The sequence below is a fragment of the Bombus pyrosoma genome, linkage group LG3 (assembly GCF_014825855.1).
Source record: "Bombus pyrosoma isolate SC7728 linkage group LG3, ASM1482585v1, whole genome shotgun sequence".
Taxonomy (NCBI): Eukaryota; Metazoa; Arthropoda; class Insecta; order Hymenoptera; family Apidae; genus Bombus; species Bombus pyrosoma.
This window is the reverse complement of record NC_057772.1, coordinates 12,647,582-12,667,262: the sequence shown is the minus strand read 5'-3', so window position 1 is coordinate 12,667,262 and position 19,681 is coordinate 12,647,582. Positions and strand designations below refer to the sequence as shown.

Sequence of the window (19,681 nt, the reverse complement as noted above, 5' to 3'; positions counted from 1 at the left end):
ATATTAATCGAGCTTCTACGATACTTGGGATTTTCGAATTTTAAGATTTGCTTAGTTTATAATCACCTAGTGAAATTTGGAAATATTTCCTTTACGAAGGTAATTTGCTATTCGAAGCTATGATTCACTATGAAAAAAAAAAATTTCTGATATAATTAAAAAATAATTTCTTCCCTTTTTTAAAAAATTCCTCGTAAAAACTTCGTTCTAAAAGGATCGGTACCCGGTTGCGATGTTATATTATGCATATGAGTATATGAGTATCAATCCTCCTAGAACGAAGTCTTTATGAAGAATTCTTCCAAAATGTTCGTAGAGTTGTAGAGAATGTGACCTGAAAAGCTCACGGATTCCACTACAATTTTAATCTCGTTGAATTAAATCTCTACAGCTATATTCTGATGTTTTTCTACGGACAACTGCACACACTACACTTTGATAGAGCTCTGTTACCCTATAAAAGGCGTATTCGTGTTTCTCCTAGTTTCGCTAATGTAAATTTGTCTGTACGAACTCGGTATCTTACAAATACTTGATAAGCTCGATCTTCAGGAAAGAGATATTTACTCAACCTTTATGTACAGTCTGAATTCTTTTTCTTTTTGTGTTTCGTTACCTCAACGTTTTACGGTTGATATATGCACGGAAGATGTATTACAAACCAATTACTTGGTTCCTGTGTTCGTAATTAACTTTCTCACATTTGCAGGTGCTTAATTAGTTCGAATTACTTCGTCCATTTTTCATGCATTACAATTATTGATACCTAATTAATTCTGATAATTTTTATTTTAATTAGGATTTTGCATTTTCTCTAATGATAGATTTGTGATGCATCCTGAGGCCGAGAAAGGAAACTGAATAAACAGTTACGGTTAATTAACTTTTACGAGCGTATTATTTTATATAATAAATGTTTAGATTAAAATTTTTATTTGAATACAACAACAGTTGCATCTTTTCTTTTCTATTAATGTCATAATCTTTTCAATTAATGTCATAATTTTTTAATACCAAATATTGTAACTTCTTACGCTATTACTTAATTTTCTACTCATTCTATATTTTACGTATTATTATCGCTATTAGTAGCAAACTAAACTAACACGCAAAAAAAAGCACAGTTACGCGTAGTTAACTTTGCAGAGTGGAAATTATATAATGTTTCAATATACAGATATATAACAATTCAGTTACATTGTATCTTAAATAAGTTCAAGGAGCTAAAACAAAGCTCGCTTATCCCGGAATTATCTTACATTCGAATATTGCACGCAGATTTCTTCGTGCAATTTTACAATATCTCCTATCACCAGGTTCCGCTACAAACTAGGAAGCTAGTAAACAAAATCGAGAAACTAATATATATCCAGCAGCATAAAAAACTCTACCATTACCACCATCATATAGATATATACCTACATATATGTCTTTCGAGCGAGGAGCTCATCCGCCGTGACGAAATGGCCACTCCACCACTGTCGGAGATCCTTGATGTTGGTCAAGACGGTACTTAAAACCAGGGGTTCGTTTTAAGGTTACGACTTGAGACTTGCCAAGATACGTAAGCGCACGCCACTACCGATTGCTATTCGAGGAAGAGTCATTGCGATTCCTCTTTTCTCGACAATTCAAACGTAGTTTTGTACTGCAACCTGGTCACGCAGCAATTGCATTTACAATTTATAATACAGGACATCTGCAATGCTTTGCCCTAGTTTCATTTCCAGCTTGTCCTTGTCAATTGGTACTAAAGATGGTAATAAAGCAACGCTTTTACGAACCCTGCTATATCAAAGTATATAAAATTTATAGAGATTTTCTTGAGATAATACGTACTTCTCGAATGGTAAGTTTTAAAACGACGAATGTATAATTACCTATATGTACTATAGCTTTTGTTCGTAGTTTTCGATGTGAGTTAAGTAACAGGTAACTCTATTGAAGAGGAAATTAAGTAAAATATAACGCCGATTATCCTAGAATAAGGAAGAGAAAGATTTGCACAATGTTCTAAAAAGTAGAATCACTCGGCGGAAAATAAATATTGAATGAACATTGGTTTAAAAATATTAGATTATCCCACTTTCCATTTTCTTGAAGACCGAGACGAGAATACTTCTCACCCGTGTCAAATTCGAAGAAAAATTACTTCTGAATCGAATTATTAAGATACCTAAGAAATACACGAAGAAAGACTTGAAGCGACGATGTAAAATATACTTTGGGTTAAAATTGGAACAATTAAATTTTATTTTCTCTCGTGCATCTAAGATATTTATGATCGTTTTACGATTTCTAAAAATATTTACAAAATATCTGCTTCTCTGATTTTAGTAGACATTTAGATATTTCTTCACGAATATACAATACAGGTTTTGTTACTTAGCTATACCTCACCATTGCAACGATTGTTTGTAAAGTAATTTGTAAAAGCTGATAACGTATCAGTCTTGAGTCGTTACTCGATACGTTTCAAACAGGTGCGCAATGTAGAATATAATTCTACAGTAACTATGAAAATATTTGTACACGCCCTTACTTCGTTTCCTACGAATCGTTATCGTAGAAGATTCTACATCTCATTTTAACAGAATACGGTAGAATTTCATTTAGTTGAATGACATTGTACTGAATGCTTAATTAAATGAACTCCTGCTGGTTGAATCTACGTACACTTGCTCGCGAAACACTTCATTCGAACACTTGTAGAAACCTTTTACGAATATATTATATTGTAGATACGTTGTACGAAACATTCTAGAATTTCATTAGCATTGTTATGTGACTCGACCAACAACATTATATTAATAAAGCTCCAGGAAAATTTGAAAATCTACTGCTACGTAGAAGCTATATAGAAGTATATACTGCGTTATTTTTCGCAGATATATTTAAACAAACAATTATCCATTATATCGATGAAGCTAAATATTCAATGGAACTATTCTTAACACTTATCACGTGTTTAAAAAGGCTACTCGCGCTGTGTATTATTTTGTTTGCTAATATATATTTGTAGTAAATATCTTGTAGCTTCTATATACATTTTCAGACCAGTTTCAAATGTTATCGATATAATCAGAGCAACCGTGTTTGATCATTGCGAGGACGAAATTTTCAAATATTTCACTAAATATATTATGCTCCTCGCGGGCTGTTCTCAAACAGCAGCGTAGACAAATTTTCATATGCGATTGATTAACGTATTTTATAAATTTTAAAATTGTTCTTTTACGAAAGACTGACTTAACGTGTCTTTTACCTGTGTCATTCGCTTTGAACTTCTCAGGACGTAACAATTTTTCTACTCGAAGCTATCAAAGAACTCGTCGATCGAAGAGTGGATAAACCATATGGATTGGAATGGATGCATTTTGATTTAAAAGTAATAATTATAAATACAAATACATATAAAATATTGTCCATTTATTCACTACCAATCTCGTTAGCTAACATTTAGTAAAGAAACGATGTGTAAATAATTACAGAATGTATCAAAGGAATATATGAAGTGGTTTTATGTGTTTAGAAGAATTCTCGGTGAATCAATTTGTCTTGATACAGATAGCACTGACAAATGAATCCAGGAGTTGTGTGTACGATTAGCTATGCGCGAATGATAAATGCTTGCTTGTTTATTTTGATCTTTTCATCAAATGATACTCATCTAAGAAAATGTAAATTATTTTGTATGGTAAAAACAATTCGATAATAACGCTACTTTTGGCATTCTCTTAGAGGACAAGAGAAAAGAAGGGCATCAAGATCGTTCGTAGGTTGCATTTTGCAAGAAAGCTTGAAGAAAGTGGAAACTTGAATTATTCGTAAAGATGCAAGTTGACAGGAAGAAATTAATTATCCTTTTCACTAGATAGCTGTTCGAAGTTATAGTTACGTTAACTAACATCCAAGATCGTTAGATAGACGATTCGTGCAGAAAGTAATATTTCAGAAGCGCATTCTCGTATGTCGAAGAAGCAAAATGTAAATTTCTGATACGACGATAAATTACGTAGCTTACAAATTGACAGAGCCGTGTGTTTCTAGAACGGTAAATATACAGTTACGAACGTAAATTTCATTTGGAATAAAGCAATAAACCTCCCGTAATTTATCACGGCGCGTAATAAATTACTAGTTGCTCCAAGCCAAAATCGTTTGACGTATTACTTTTTTGCTACGAACGCGTATTATACGCAGCTTAAGACGTAATGATATTGAGAAAATAATAGGACGATAGGTTTGTTTAGTGAGCGATAAGTGATAAAAAATTGCCAGAGCGAACAAAAGGTATATTTGTCCTTGATAGGATTTAAAGCATTTCCTTGATAATCTTCATTAAAACAAAGAAAGGATTCTTTATATAGGTAGACTGAAAAATTGTCGTTTTAAATATTTGAGAATGTACGTAGGAAGCGACAAAATTTTATATTCCATATCTTATATTTTCGTTTTTTAGCTATTATAGCAAAATAATTAAACGACACGATTGACAATAATCCCCGAAATTTGTATGTAAATGTGTACATGCTATTAATATATTTCTTCGTGTATTACATTCCTTCGTATATCTGCTGACTATTACCAGAACATCATAGTACTCTCTTGAGATTAGTTGAAAATAGAGCTAAGACATTTAAAAACAAAATGAACTTGTTAATTTATTGAAACATGTGTATTTCATGACAGATAACTAATAGATACGTTTATTAATATTCTGCATATATATACTACATTTATACAGAAAATGATTATTATCGAATAGTCGTGAGATCTTTTGAATTCATTATATGGAAATAAATCAGTGACTTGTCGTAGAAATATTGTTCGTCCACTTCTTGTGAAATCTACGTTTTTGTAAATGCTACAAATTCTTTATACAGTATAAAAATCACATTTATATCTAATTCGTTTCTATTATCTATATCGTATTTACATTCACTTCATAAATTCGTCAAAAGGAATATCTTTGTTTATTGTATTTAGCGTATACAGAGACATTTTCAAGAAATATAATTCACCTTTATCATTTTATGTTCTTGAAAGGGACCAATGTACAATTTGCAACCAATTTTATAATAGTTGTTGATAGAGACAAATACGACTCAAGAATAATTATTAACAGTAAACTTTGAATTCGTCTGATTTCTACGTTATTTATTTACGTACTAAGAGGATAAAAATCGATTGAAAAATTAGCAGGCTTCTTCGCAAAGAAATACGAATACGAATTGGAATATAATGGAAAAAGCAATCTACGAGATTTTCCCGATATAATTTTCCATCGAGCTTGTACAGTTGTCTGGCAAGTCGAAGGCGACAACTACAAACGTATAATACAGGAAAATCAACAAGAGAGTAATAAAGAATGCCGTACCGTTACGTTTCATGCCATTATTCAATCTTTCAGATATTCAGAAATATGATTTATGTTCTTTGCCTTAGGAATCTGCGCTGTATTTCCCAGTTGCGATGGCTACGATTTATCGCCTCGCTACCAAACTTGTATTTTCATTCCTTTCTTTCGCAAAAAGATCTACTTCAGAAGTTTAATGCAACCGCGCGTAACCTGTGTCCATACATATTCAGCTTTGTTAATTTAATTTATGGAACTGTCATACAAAGTATATTACGGTCACTTTGAAAGAAGTAATCGATCGTGAAACGACATCTTTCGAGCACTTTATTCATCGGTATGGTGATCTTATATCGCTTATCTTCTTTTTTCTTTTTTCTCCTACAGAAATAGGAATATCATGATCGTAACTTCCATTTTTAAATATGAAAATTCTAGCTTAAATACTGTAACGGAATAATATTATGAATGAAATATTTATTTACTTAAGGAAATCATTTTTTTTTTTTTTTTTTTTTTCAAAATCCTAATCCGCACTTGGTGGTGTACACATCCACTCAAAAGTATATGAACGTTTGCATACTTTTTACAGAATGCGATTTAGTTACGGTATTACAAACAAAAAGAACCACAATTTCATCCTCTAGTGGCAAGCTAATGATCCGTATATACCTGAACGCTTATTATTCGCCAATTTAAAATCATATTCTGTTCCGAAAAAAAAATAATTTTAGATTCTACGTTGATTGAAGATAGTTTTCTCTCTTTAGTATTATAAGCCACTTGAAAAAGAGTGTCGTACACAAAATTAATTTGTTTTCTACATTTAAATCTTATCCAGTGTTAACAATTTTACTACGATAATTAAATATCGCAAAATAAACAAGATTATGTTCCAAACACTCGATCATCAAATACTGCTCATCCTTAACCCTCTGAGTGTTCAGTCTGTACATCGTTTATGAGCGTTTATCGGCTCACGAAAGTATTCAATCACTTACGATAGCAAACTGTTTCGTACATATTATAGGTGTTATATAAAATAATTTGAAATTCCCTTAACGCTATAATGAAGTATGTTATCATATATATATTGGTGAAATTTATCTAAAAATACATATGAAAGTTAGAAAATATTTATTGCGAATATGCAGTTACTGAAAAATTAACATACAGTATGAATAACTGTGTTGTAACCGTATAATTAATACTAAATGCAATCCAACTAAATATCAAGACTTATTAATGTAATAAGTAACTGGCAAGTGTGATTATGTTAGTCATATTATGCCGTATCACGTGCAAAATTTTTTGTATAAATGTTCAAATATTTTCACAAGTCACAGTATATATTTTAAACAAATTGACAAGCGAATAACTGCATACTTAATCACGAATTAACAGACTATATTTATAGATTTAGATTATTTATCTGAGGAAACTGAATACTATCTTGAAATTAAGTACACCTCGATGCCCCTAGATGTTTGGTTATTTTAGTGAACACTCAAAGAGTTAAACACAGTCTACAAGAGGATCTTAGGCTTTCTGATCCTTATTAACCGTATTTCACATACATACATATATGTAATATAAATCGAGTATGGATATTAATCAATCGTCAATGCGATATTAGAGTGCGAAAGTTTCAAAACCTGTTAATACGATCGTAGCTCTATAGTTGCCTAATACGTATTTATAATTAGTAACGCAGGATATTTGCAGTGAACGTGAGGAAACTGAAGGTGCGAGCAATTGAAATGAAATATTCTTATCCAGGCGCCGATTTTACTAATTGGTCACGAGAGAACGATAAACACACGACAGAGACAACCGAAACTGACGGCGTTGCGCAACGCCGAGAGAAATTTTGTCCGACGTTCTGTCATGAGTTTAAAATAAATTACTGCGATGCAGGCCGATGACCTGGCCCGCCCAACACGTGCAAAAATCTTTTTCTCCCTCCAGCAGCTCGCCACACGCGGAGCCGAAAACGTGCTCGGAAGAACATGATCCAAGAACGAAGATTCCTAATTGAGACTGCTATCGCTAAGTAGCGATTTCAGTTTGATACTTCGTTCCGTGTTCCTTCGAGATTTTCTAGTACTGTAAGAATTCAAATCATTCCGAACGTGATTTGATATTTTAGCCACTGCATGCTAAATATGAGTCCGAGTTTTGATTTGTCGAATAGTTGAGAATTTGAATTATGTATTAACACATTGTTTATTTCAAAGGTTATTTGCTTTTTATGATCTCCTAATCCAATCTAGGAGTATTCTTTTTCATTAGATTGCTGACATAGGTACCACGTGAGAAGTGAAGTAAATCAGTTTTATATTATTTTTACATTTATATTTCTCAGTTCTTATTAACGTTTTCCATTTTTAACGTTTTACTCGATATAATATTTAATGGACGAAACGAATCTCCCCTTAAGTTCTATTTGTTCAATTACATTGATAAAAATATATACAAATCTACGAAATCTAATTGTAAAATTAGCATACCTAAAAATCTAAAACTATAGCGTATGTGTATAAATTCGAAGAAATTTAAGTTGTTTCAAATCACGTCACTAGCCGCAATCTTCTTTTAACAGAGTCAAAGGTAAAATTTCGAGATTCGCTATCGTCTCGAGCGGTCTATCGTAACTTTTCGCACTGAAATTATCCACGGAAATTCGACCCGACATAATTGAATCGTACAATTAAAAATATTACAAGCTCGTAACTCTATCAACGATACCCTTTGCAGACACACGTAAAACACGAGTGCATAATGCTTGCTCCGAGGACGTTGTCACGTTCGCTGGCAACTTTTAATCGTGCATTTAACCCTTTCCCATCCACGGATAAGATATTTCGTGACGCAACCTGTCTTTCGTGCGACACTTTCGACGAGATACCAGGCGTGTCTTTTCATTAACATATCCCAGACAAACTTGAGACATCTTGTCTTTCGAATTTTACTGCCAGAGGAAATTCAAAAGATATCTGGTATTTTCTATCTGTTAGTCACCAAAGTTAATCCGACGATTCCAAAGAAGGAAACTTCGCTTGCCTCTCATCGTAGATATAAAAATTATGATCGTCCAACCTAGACATTCGAAAAACTATCGAAAAAATTTACGTAGTTCAACCATCTTTTCTTTTCTTTTTTCTTAATTAAAAGTTTAAGGTCGCGTGCACCTTGCAAGATTATTAGCGACCAGAGTGAGATAAACACGATTTGTCTATACGACTATTGTAGATATTTGTACAAGTGAAATGGAAATGGAATTAATTATTACTATTTAGCAGTAACATTAATTTCTTACAGAGCATTGATGAAGAAAATTATGAATATGTTTCAGACTTTAGACCGTCGATATCAGGGTCGCATAAGAAAGAAGTAACACAGAGAGCGGAGAGACAGGGCTATCTGGTTTAAAAGAATAAATAAATAAATAAAATTTTCAAATACTGAATAAAAGAAGAAGAATTATTACCCAATAACAAGACTACAATATTTAGAATCCTTGTACTGCTTTGTTATATGAGTTAACTTTCTAATGTAGATATCTCGTCTGTAGATGCGATGGGTTTAACAAAGGCCATCGATTTTAACAGAAAATCAAGATCATCTTGTATCAACGATAGACGGTCCGATGTTCAATTTAACAATACATACGTTTTGCATCACAATGTACTTCGTATTACGCGATACAAATTAACCGCCACGGCATCCATTAAATATGCCCAAACCCGAACGAACCGATCTCCGCTGCTCGATAGTCTTGATTCCAAATACTCGTTAAAATTTCGTTGAAAATGCGAGGGAATCGAATGCAACCTGACGTGCATAAGCCGTAAATAGTCCGGAATGGAAACATTAATGTAATTCGATCTCGAGATAATTTTCCATATAGCCGGGTAAGACTCCATTGTTCGGCATTGTCCGCGCGAAACGTGTCTCACGCGTGTCGAGGCTCATGAATGCACCAGCAACAATAATAGCAACGCTCTCCTGCTGGGTGGAACTGCGAGTGCACTTAGAATCGCAGCGGTCGTACTTGTTGATGTTTTAACAACCCCACGTGCGAAAACGGAATGTAGAAGGCAACACTTTTAACCCCACTGATACCATCGACATTCTGCCTTTTAAAGGAATACATACCTGGAACGTGGGGTTCGCTCGATTTGCTCCAAGTCTGGATCGTTTTGCGGTTCGACCGCGACTTGCCAGCTAATTGCCCGTGTAATCGTATTGTTTGCGGTAGAAATATTAGTTACAGAAATGGATCGACTCGTTTTGAATCGATGTCGTGGGCCGTGTTCCGAGCTGAGATCGCTGCATCGAACCGTAAAGCGAAGGCAAGAATCAATCGAGCCTTTTAAAAGCCCGTTACCGATCGATTCCACTTTCTGTAAATTTCTCAATTTTGCTACCAAGATGCACGATTAACGTTCAATTTCGAAACAACAAACGATTTATTTCCATAAGTTCGTTCATCGCAATGGTATGATATACCTCAATAATAGTGAACTCTTCGTCCTCGGCAACTCTCTTAAAACACTAACATTCTCAAGTCATAAAATGTCACGATCATATTGAGGCAACCGTGAGTTTCATAGCAATCGAGGTACAGAAGATACACAACGTTCTCAACTTTCATATCAACAGCGTTAATCCTCGCTAAAAAGGTAACTCCGATCCGGTAGGTAGCTCGAAGGCAGTTATCAGCGACAAACGAGGACAAATGAAGACATTGTTAGAGAGCGTGTCCCGATACGAAACTCGCACCTTGCAAAGAAATAAATTTCTCGGCGTATTGTCGACGCGTAGCTAATCTCATTACGGCAAACAGAGTTACGGTACGGCTCGACAAAAGACACCCATACCCGCATGAACATTAGAATTGAATACGGCTAAAGTCTAGCCGCTTCTCTAGAGTTTTGTTAATTGAATAACACCTAGCGAGGCATCAACGCGTCCGTGATGCATCCACGATGCATCCGCTTTGCAACGGAGAAGCATGGCCGCAGGGTGAAACAACCTTCTCGCGATAATTACTACTAGCACATTGCGTGGCCGAATGGGCTGGCCAGTCTCAAATTCGTGGCCCGGAGGTTTCGTGCAAGCTGTACTTTCCATAAAGGGAGGAAGAGAGAAAGAGAGAGAAAGGAGGAGGAGGAGCAGGAGGAGAGAGCACCGAACAGCATAGCAAGTTGCAATGCACGCACAACCTTATACGGATGCGAGAAAGCGAGCTCTGCCTCTCCCTCGTTCCCCTCTCGCCTCAGCTGTTAACCCTCCTGATCCGGACCGTGGAACCCGGTCCTGGACATCAAACAGGACCAGATATGCTGTGTTGCGGCGCCAAACTGGTGTATGTGCGACTACGCTCCACTCTCTGGACCAGGTGCAATCGACAGGTCGCTGCCGTTGCAACCGCAGGATAACGTTCGTTTATCGATCGTCGTGGGATCGGAAACGAATACGGCTGTTCAAAATCTTCTCGAGATCGTTGCCCATCTCACGTTACAACGTGTCTAATTTCGAAAATCTTTTGGCTCGTGGTATTGCATTTTTTATGTTTTCACTGTTTTATTTCTTTTCTTTCCTTTTCTATGGAATGTTAATCTTTTCTTCACGTGGGTATACGTATACCATATATATGTATGGACGTTCTTAAATTATTGCCGGTATACAAGATATAATTTAAATGAAACTCATTAATCTAACTTTTGCCTCTGATCTTATTATAAATATTTTATTGCCTGTTTATGTAACACAGTGATATTATGTAAATTAATATCGCGTAATAGTAAATAATATTAGGTAAAATATATTACTATGAAATAAATAATATTTTTCAAATATACGAAATGATACGAAGATATCGATGTATGACATTATATAATACACTATATCGTAAATTGCATCGATAGCAGAGTAAAATATGCATATTTATAATTAGAGAAACAATTTTTAGAGTTTTTAAATTAACCGTGTTCTAGGTTTGTTTCACAAAGAAATGACTGCCACCCTTGCAGTGTCTTTTTACACAAAACTAAGATTCATTCAAATAATACATTCTAAATCAATATTATATTTCTCGTCAGTAATCATTCTAAACACTAATGATATCAAAGAACCGCAATTTTATAATTTATCATCGCGTATAAAAAAGGTAGATAATATATCTTGTTAATGCGTTTTACTCTTGAAAACGTAAAAACGCATGTCTTTACACTTACACTAGCCATAGATACTTGCAATGGCTAAATCCTCTTAAGCCCGACGAACTGTAACAAAAGCATTACAGAACAATAAAGGAATCCGAAGTCAAAGAGACAATGGCGAACGAAGTTACTAAATAGATCGTCTTCGCTCCGCAAAGCTTTTCTATTCTTACGATGGAACGTCAAGAGAGAGAACCTACGCAAGAACTTCGCCAGGATTAGAAACCGACTATTTTCAGTTTATTTCTCATACTTCGCTTCCTATTCTTTTTCCTTCCACCTTTCTCTATTTTCTCCGCTTTTGGTTACTATTATTTTCCAAGCTACTAATATTTATTTTCTTACTCGTGGCATTCATAAACGATTTAAACTAGCAATTAAGTTTCGAAATATCTTGAAAGATATCAAAACTAAAAGATAAATAATATATTTAAATCGAGATTTAATAAATGATTCTCAATTATCGTTTGGATAATTAAGCTTGCGACGTTTGGACAGAAAAGTCTTGTTTATCAAGTTTATCAAGTTGGAATATCACGATGATCAATGTTTCTGATATGCCAAAATTTGATTTGAAAATTTTTAATATTTAATTCCTAGGGGACAGAAAATTTTGTACCAATAAATCATTTTTCACTGAAACTTTTGTTCAAATAATACAATGTTGCATATAAAATTCATAGATTAAACAATTTTAAAGCGATCTACCAGTCCTTTACTCAAAAACAGCCAAATTAATAATTTCGATAAACACTTTCATCGAAAAATGAGTAAGCTGAAAGGAATATATTATGAAACATAGAATCACAAAAGCTTCGATAAATCATATTTGTGCCAGTGACTATGAAAGCCACCTGGGTCATATATTTTTCATTTCGAGATATTTAAAGTTTCGCGAATTCTGAATTCTGTTAACGACGTAACAACCGACTCAGTGCAATAGCATCATCAATTGCTACTGCTTTGCAAAGATATTTTCAGATTGTTGCAACGTTAATAAACGTAACTCAAAATGAATGATAAGTTTATTTTTTTAAGATCCTCGATTTAGGTCACTTTCATAATCGCGTAACAAGCGTAACAAACTTGATAAGCGCTCAAATTAGAAAAATTGAAACGCGTGACGCGAGACATTTTTATAAAAACTTTGCGAAACGATATTGTTTAGTATGTATTCAATATGCGATCACATACAGGGTTTCTTATACTTCTGAGGAGAATTCTCAGCTTTCTCCCTGCATCGGTATCGAATCGGGGAACTTCGCGGAAGACAATAGCCAAGTTTCGAAAGTTCGGCATTGCTCGCGTTTCTTATTCCAACGATCACGTAGTTTTAGCTACGCTATTTCCCAGTTCCTGCTTACGAATTTAAATTTACCTCGGCCACGCGTTTACAGAGACCATTCCGTGAAATTCAGCCGAGGACTCGTACCATTTTTACGTCATATCGCGAAGCGAATCGAGCAGCGAAGGAAAAAAGTCACCGGCAGAGGAATAGAGGGGTGAAAATGGAAAAGAGTAACGAAAAGGGACCGAACGAGGGTGTGGAACGCGTAGAAAGAGACGAGGGAAAGTAAAAAAATTTCGAAAGCTGCAACGCGAGCTGAACGTGTCTAGAAAGAAGACAGAATGGACGAGGGGAAGCTGAAGGGCACGTGCGAGGAAGAGAAACTGAAAGAAAAGCTAGGAAAACCACCACCACTAGTACCGCTACCGGCATCGGCGGTACATCTATAGAGTATTGCTATCGAGAGCTCGATTCATATTTAGTCGCGCTCATTCGTTTCCCGCCAAGACTTTTTCTAGCGGTTACGGTTTTTGCTTTTCCAGAAATTTTCCAACGATGCTGCTGGTATGCATATTTTAACAAATGCACAGTTTAAGAGAAAGGAAATATTCGGGATTTACTAAAACTCGATGGATCATGAGCCTTTGCAGTTGAAAGACATTTTAGTATCTCGCTCCACCGATGATTGATAATTAAAAACTAGATTCGTGAGAACGAATTTATTTTACTGTCACTAAGAAATAAATATATCGATTTACATTTACATTTTATGTCTTAAATATCTTTTGAAATAATTGAACGATTATCTTTTCTTTTTATTCGCACTCTAAGCTTTAATTGAACAATCGGTGAATTTTTTTCTGGAATGAAACATCCCATGAATTTTTTATTAAAAGATATCAAAGTAGTCGTCAGTTTGTCTAGATCGTTGTCATCATATCATTTTGTATATTTCATATATATATTTGAGTATGTATTTCTTTTTAAATGCGACTAAAAGAAAGAAAATATTTTTGAATACAAAGTAAAGTGGACAAATTTATAAAACTCATATGCTGACTGCGGATAAATATGTACGGATAGGTACAACAATATGCAAGGATAAGCACAAATGTATAAGCACAAAGATAATGTAAAATATCAAACATGAGATATATTTCATAACGTTCCGAAGATAAGACATACTTTTATTCAAGTTTCGCTTCTTTATCCGTATCAAACATGAAGTATAAATGTCCTTGCCCCTATTCACGTGACACAAAAAGAACTGTGCCAAGAAAATTGTCATTTCGAGCAGAAAGGATTAAAATTCTTCCGCTTTCCTCTGTGATAAAAATTTTTCGAATTTTACGACGCAAACGTTTAATTAAGATATTATGAATCGACGATGGACAATTATCTACATATTATGAAATGAAGCATCAGATAATTTATTTAAACACAGGTAAATTACTTTTACACAGTTTCGTCCATAGAGAGCTCTATAATTTTTAACTGTGGCAACAATATGTTCTTTATTTTAAGATATCATTCTGTAAATATTAAATTTGAATTTAAAAATGTCGCACAGCTTTTCCTTTAGTCCTTTAATAGTAATAATAAAATAAGTCCCAAAGTTTTATCTTTAAGATGAATTTTCTTCGTCTTCGTTTTCTTCCAACATGAATATGTAACACGATATCTAATATTATGTATCTGCTACCAAATAGAGACATTTGCGACAGCAATGAAATTGATTAATTTACACAGTAATAAGATTCGCAGTACGTCTGATCGTAAATATGGCGATAACAAAGGGAAGAAGAAGAAGAATTCCTAGCAAACAACTTGAAAGAAGAATATTCCGACGAGGATGAATTTAGTAAATCACCAACTGCGGTACTTATCCAAAGTCGTGGAGAAATGCTAGGTCTAGATGGAAAACAAGAAGAAGCAATGGAGAAAGATAAGATGATAGCAGCGGTGAAGGGGATAAAGGAAGATAGATAGAGAAAGTGCGAGATAGGAGCGAGAAAGGGAGAGAGGAAGAAAGAGAATGTGCGCACGTTCCAGTTGGCACGTAAAAATAGTTACCTCGGTTTGGTTTTGCCAATTTAAGAAACTGTTTCGCTCAATCCCATTTCTGGAACTCTCAGCAAGGCTACAAAATGCCCCATTCGAACGATCTGTCGTTACTATGCTGTTTCTCTCCTTCTCACCCAATCAACAAAGAGAAGACAGATAGATCAACCTCGTGGTTATGGCAATCGCTCACTGCTGTCTGTTAATTTCACCTCACGAGAAACCTACTTGTTATCTTATGCCATTATTCCAATAGAAATCGTATATCGCTACAAGACAATGAGGGGATCAGATTTGTGCAAAATTCGAAAAAAAAAACAAATTTTAGAGATGAGAAATACTTCGCTATCAGGTGTAATATTTAAATTAAATATTATTCGTACATGTAACAGTTACTTGTTCGGATAAAATACCTGACATTGTCAATGGCGAATTTAATGCATCGATAAGAAAATAATAAAAATAAAGAAAAATTGATAATGGCCTTAATGATTTGTAACAGTATCTCACATTTCCTCTTGAGATATTTTGGCTATCAGATTAAAAGATAAAAGCATATTCTGATACATAATTAGTTACGTTATGAAGCAAAACCAGTTAAAAATTATAATTATTAATTCTAAAATAAATACAGTATTGGTATTGACAAAATACGTTTCCAATGTTTATAACGATGTCTTTTTATCTTGGAGTACTTTAGATATTAGACTCAAGAGTATCTATAACAAATTAGATCCTTAAATAGTAATATATTGTAGTTGGTTTACGTCCTTTCGTCTTGAAACATATTCCATTAGAAGATATTTTTTACAAAAAATATAACGAAAGAATATTTCCATTTTTTACTCGCTTGTTGAAAGGTTTTAATTACTCCATTTATGATAGAATATGTTGGACTTACCCCTTAGTGCATCCGCCGTTATTGCCAGAAGACCTTGCAAACTTCTGCTGTGGTGATGGATCAAGTCATGAAAATCTGCCCTGGCTTGATGTCTTAACTGTTCCTCAGTCTCCCGGTTGCAGCACATGCCATCACAAGTTGCTGAAATAAAATTTGATGTTTGAGTTTATACCCAAAGTTCTTGAATACTTCGTCCAAGATACATATACATGTAGGTAAGTTATATAATTACAAAATTTTCTAAATTATTTCATTAATAGCAAATATTCTAGTAGTATTATTATGTTCTTACTTATGCAACGACTAATTTACATGGTACGATATACCATAATTAAAATAGCAAGATTAAGCGTTATTTCTTTGCTAAAAATAATTATTAAAATTATTTCTTGTTGTAATAAACAATACCAAAATATGATTCAATTTAATGTTATTTACGCGTTATGGTTTTGTAGTACATTGTAACTCCTATTAAAGCTATATTTAATTTCTATTGTCAAAAATTTAAATAATTTTTTAAACTATTCTTATTCTACCTTTCTGAGGGTAACAAACGTATAGCATTAATTATGTGATTGTTATAGAGTAAGAAGGGTGGAAAAGTGTATATGTCGGGGGTGAGTATGTGCGACAGAGATACATGAAGTTTGCATATGGTAATTAAGAAAAAATTGTAAACCAAGTCCAATAAGTAATATATATGTATATATTCTACTCCTTTACATGATAGAAAGCCTCTTCTGAAAATATTATATCAAGAATGTTAATTTACATTAATTTCTTGAAAGTATTGTTTCGTAGAATATTGCACAAATACATTTATTAGCAGTAACTTCCTCAAAAGAACGATATGTAGGATAAGTCATTGTTTGTAAAATTTTATAAACATTAATTTGGAAAATTTAGAAAAATAAAAAGTAATTTTTATCGTCTAATTTAAAAATTTTATAATGATTCGCAAAAATGATTTTAATTTTGAACTTTTCTAACTTAGAAAAAATACAGGTGTATAATTACAACATCTTTTCGAAACATTGCATAAATTACGCATATATTAAAAGAATAAAAACCTGTACAAGCTTGTAAAATAATGTGTGTGCAGGTATATTATAAATTACAATCAAATGTGTATGAAAGAAGAAACAGACGCTTGTTTACAAATAAAAGAACAAATTAAGAATGTTCTCGTCGCGCCTTATCTTCTCTTATAATCTTCAAGATTATCTTCGTATTGCTTTTTTTCACTTCATTAGCAAACCAAAGTTTTTATCTACTTTCATTAATCATACCAAAATATGTTACTATCTGATTTATTACTATTAAAAAAATTGTATCTTGTACTACAAATTAAATAATCTAACATTTAGTAAAAAATGTCCTGTTTCTAACTATTAATAAATCATACTAATAAATTTAAAAAAACTTAGATTGGCCATAACTATCTGATATTATTAACGATGAAATAAAAAAATCAGAATTGCATTTTTAAATATATAAATACATACTAAATATGTTTACAAATTTTACGATAGTGAAAATTATAAAATATATTCTATTCAATTAAATCTAAGTAATATCTTGAGGATTTTAATTTACTTCACATATGGAATTAAAATTCTATTTCTAATATGGAAATTGTAAAAATAAAATATGGTTTAATATTTGATAGTATCTATGGTAATATCTAAAATAATACAGAACAAAAATTATAAGCAATATTGAAACATTAAAAAATTAGAAATTATGAATTGTTCCTTCAAAAAATATGCTTCCCCTACATATATATTATTCTGTTTTTGCATGCAAATTACGACATCACAAACAAGTACAATGTATACGTATTAGCCAAAGTGTCGATGACGAAAGCTGTTGTAAGAACGAAATAAGTATAGGGAACAAATGTTTAAGTTCGGTATACGGTCGTCTTCGAAACACATAGTAATTCTCACTGGGGAAATATTCAGGAAGTCACAGTAATGATAATACATTTCAAAAGAAAAGTGTGTAGCAAATAGCAATTTACCTCGTGGCAAATAGTACCTACACCAGCTTATACGCCAATTTAAAAGAGATCGAAGCACCATTAAAGCTTAACAAACGACGCGTCATCGAGGTAAATAGAGTTCGCTGCTTTATGGAGCACGTAGTAGACAGGATTGGTCGTTGAACGTTTCAACGTTAATCGATCGAGCAAAGGTGAAAAACGATTTCAATAATCGTTCGACGGTTCTTTCTACAGCCCAATTTACCGTGACACGAAAACGCGAAGTGGACGTCTTGCATCCCGTGGCGTCTCCTCGTGCAATTACAGCACGACGACGATTGCTCGATAAAATACGATAGACTTGCATCTATGTCGCAAGGGTCATGAACGGACAAATAGAACGAGGCTAACGGGATCCTCAAGAGATCCTGACTCGTTCGAATAGGTCCTTCTGGCCTCATTCTACTTTTCACATCATCCTACCCGCCACCAATTGTTCGTCCTTACTGCAAACCTACATACGTGCGCCCCATTTTACCCAATACGCGCCAACGTCCGTGCATATAATTCCATCCCTCATGGTCATTGCGCGAAAGTTTTTACACGATCACGTGGTGTGCCTTAAAACGAAGCGAAATATCAAGAGAAACATTTAAAGTTACATAAAATAAAATAGCTTTAGGAGGATCAATTTTCTGTAATTTTAAATTTAAAACAATAAAGATTGTTTGACGTTTGAAATACTTTCAGAATTTTTTATTGTTTACAACAGAAAAATACATTCTTTATTTATCGTTTGAATTATCCAATCAATATTTGAAATTAATACTCGAATGTCCTTGTACTTATTGAGATTATCACTTATTTGTGATCAGTTGAGAAGTAGAAGAAAAGAACGAGGAATGTGACAAAACAGTTTTATTAAGTCAATGTATAATATTTTAATCCATGAATGTTCAATGGTTTTAGCTCTAATATTGTTTATAAATAAATTATTACGTTCTTATTAAACATCGAAGCGAACAATGAACGGGACATTTTTTAAACTTACACAAATTAGAAGTAATGCAAGTATGAAAAGTAGGATTTCCAGACGCGTTTCGGATGCTTGGTGACTTTGGAACGAAACGAAACATTCTAAGAATATTAATCGAGAAAAATGTACAGTGTGTCTGTACCACGATTTGAAAATACATCTTAAATAGAAACACGAATATCTATCTTCTACTGTCGTATCTTAGAATATAACATTTTATAATTGGTCGAAGGTAATCTTATAGCTGATAGTAAGTACATTAATCATTAATGTTTCTTTTTAAAGAGAATAGTACTATCATAATTATGATTTGATAAAGTGATGATTTATTGCTATCTTTTAACAAGAAATAACGTTCAATATAGGCTATTAAGACAAAATTGAATACGTTGATAATTAAAAAAGGAAATTATCTCTTTCCTTTTGTATAATGTATAAGAATATTTTATAATCTTAAAGCAAAGTTGCAATATTATAAAAATAAACATTACACTTTATCAGTCTAAATGAATGATTTAGAATTCGGCTAAAACCTAGTTTTATAGTTAGAAGCTAAATATAAATAATTCTGAAAATATTCAGATAACATATTTGATTTGTAAAACTTATGATCACGTACACATAAAATGGGAAAGAATTTTGAAATTAAAAAATTCGAAGAAATGTATAATAATCGTTTTATGTGTAACCTAATTGGACAAAACACCGAGGAACAGGAACTATAAAACCAAATTAGCTTTCATAATTGCTGTACACTCACAGAGTTAAAAAAATGAGTTATTGTTCAATTGTTGGTAAATTCGAGAATGACAGCGAATTTAATTT

The 19,681-nt window shown here is 33.3% G+C and overlaps 1 protein-coding gene across 1 annotated transcript in view; it reads right to left on the bottom strand.

Moving 5' to 3' along the window:
* Positions 1-19,681, bottom strand: part of LOC122565889 (division abnormally delayed protein) — a 248,669-nt gene that overhangs the window by 216,027 nt on the left and 12,961 nt on the right. The window contains exon 2 of the mRNA XM_043722372.1: positions 15,837-15,977. Coding sequence (XP_043578307.1) covers positions 15,837-15,977 — 141 coding nt within the window. The remainder of the gene's footprint in view (positions 1-15,836; positions 15,978-19,681) is intronic.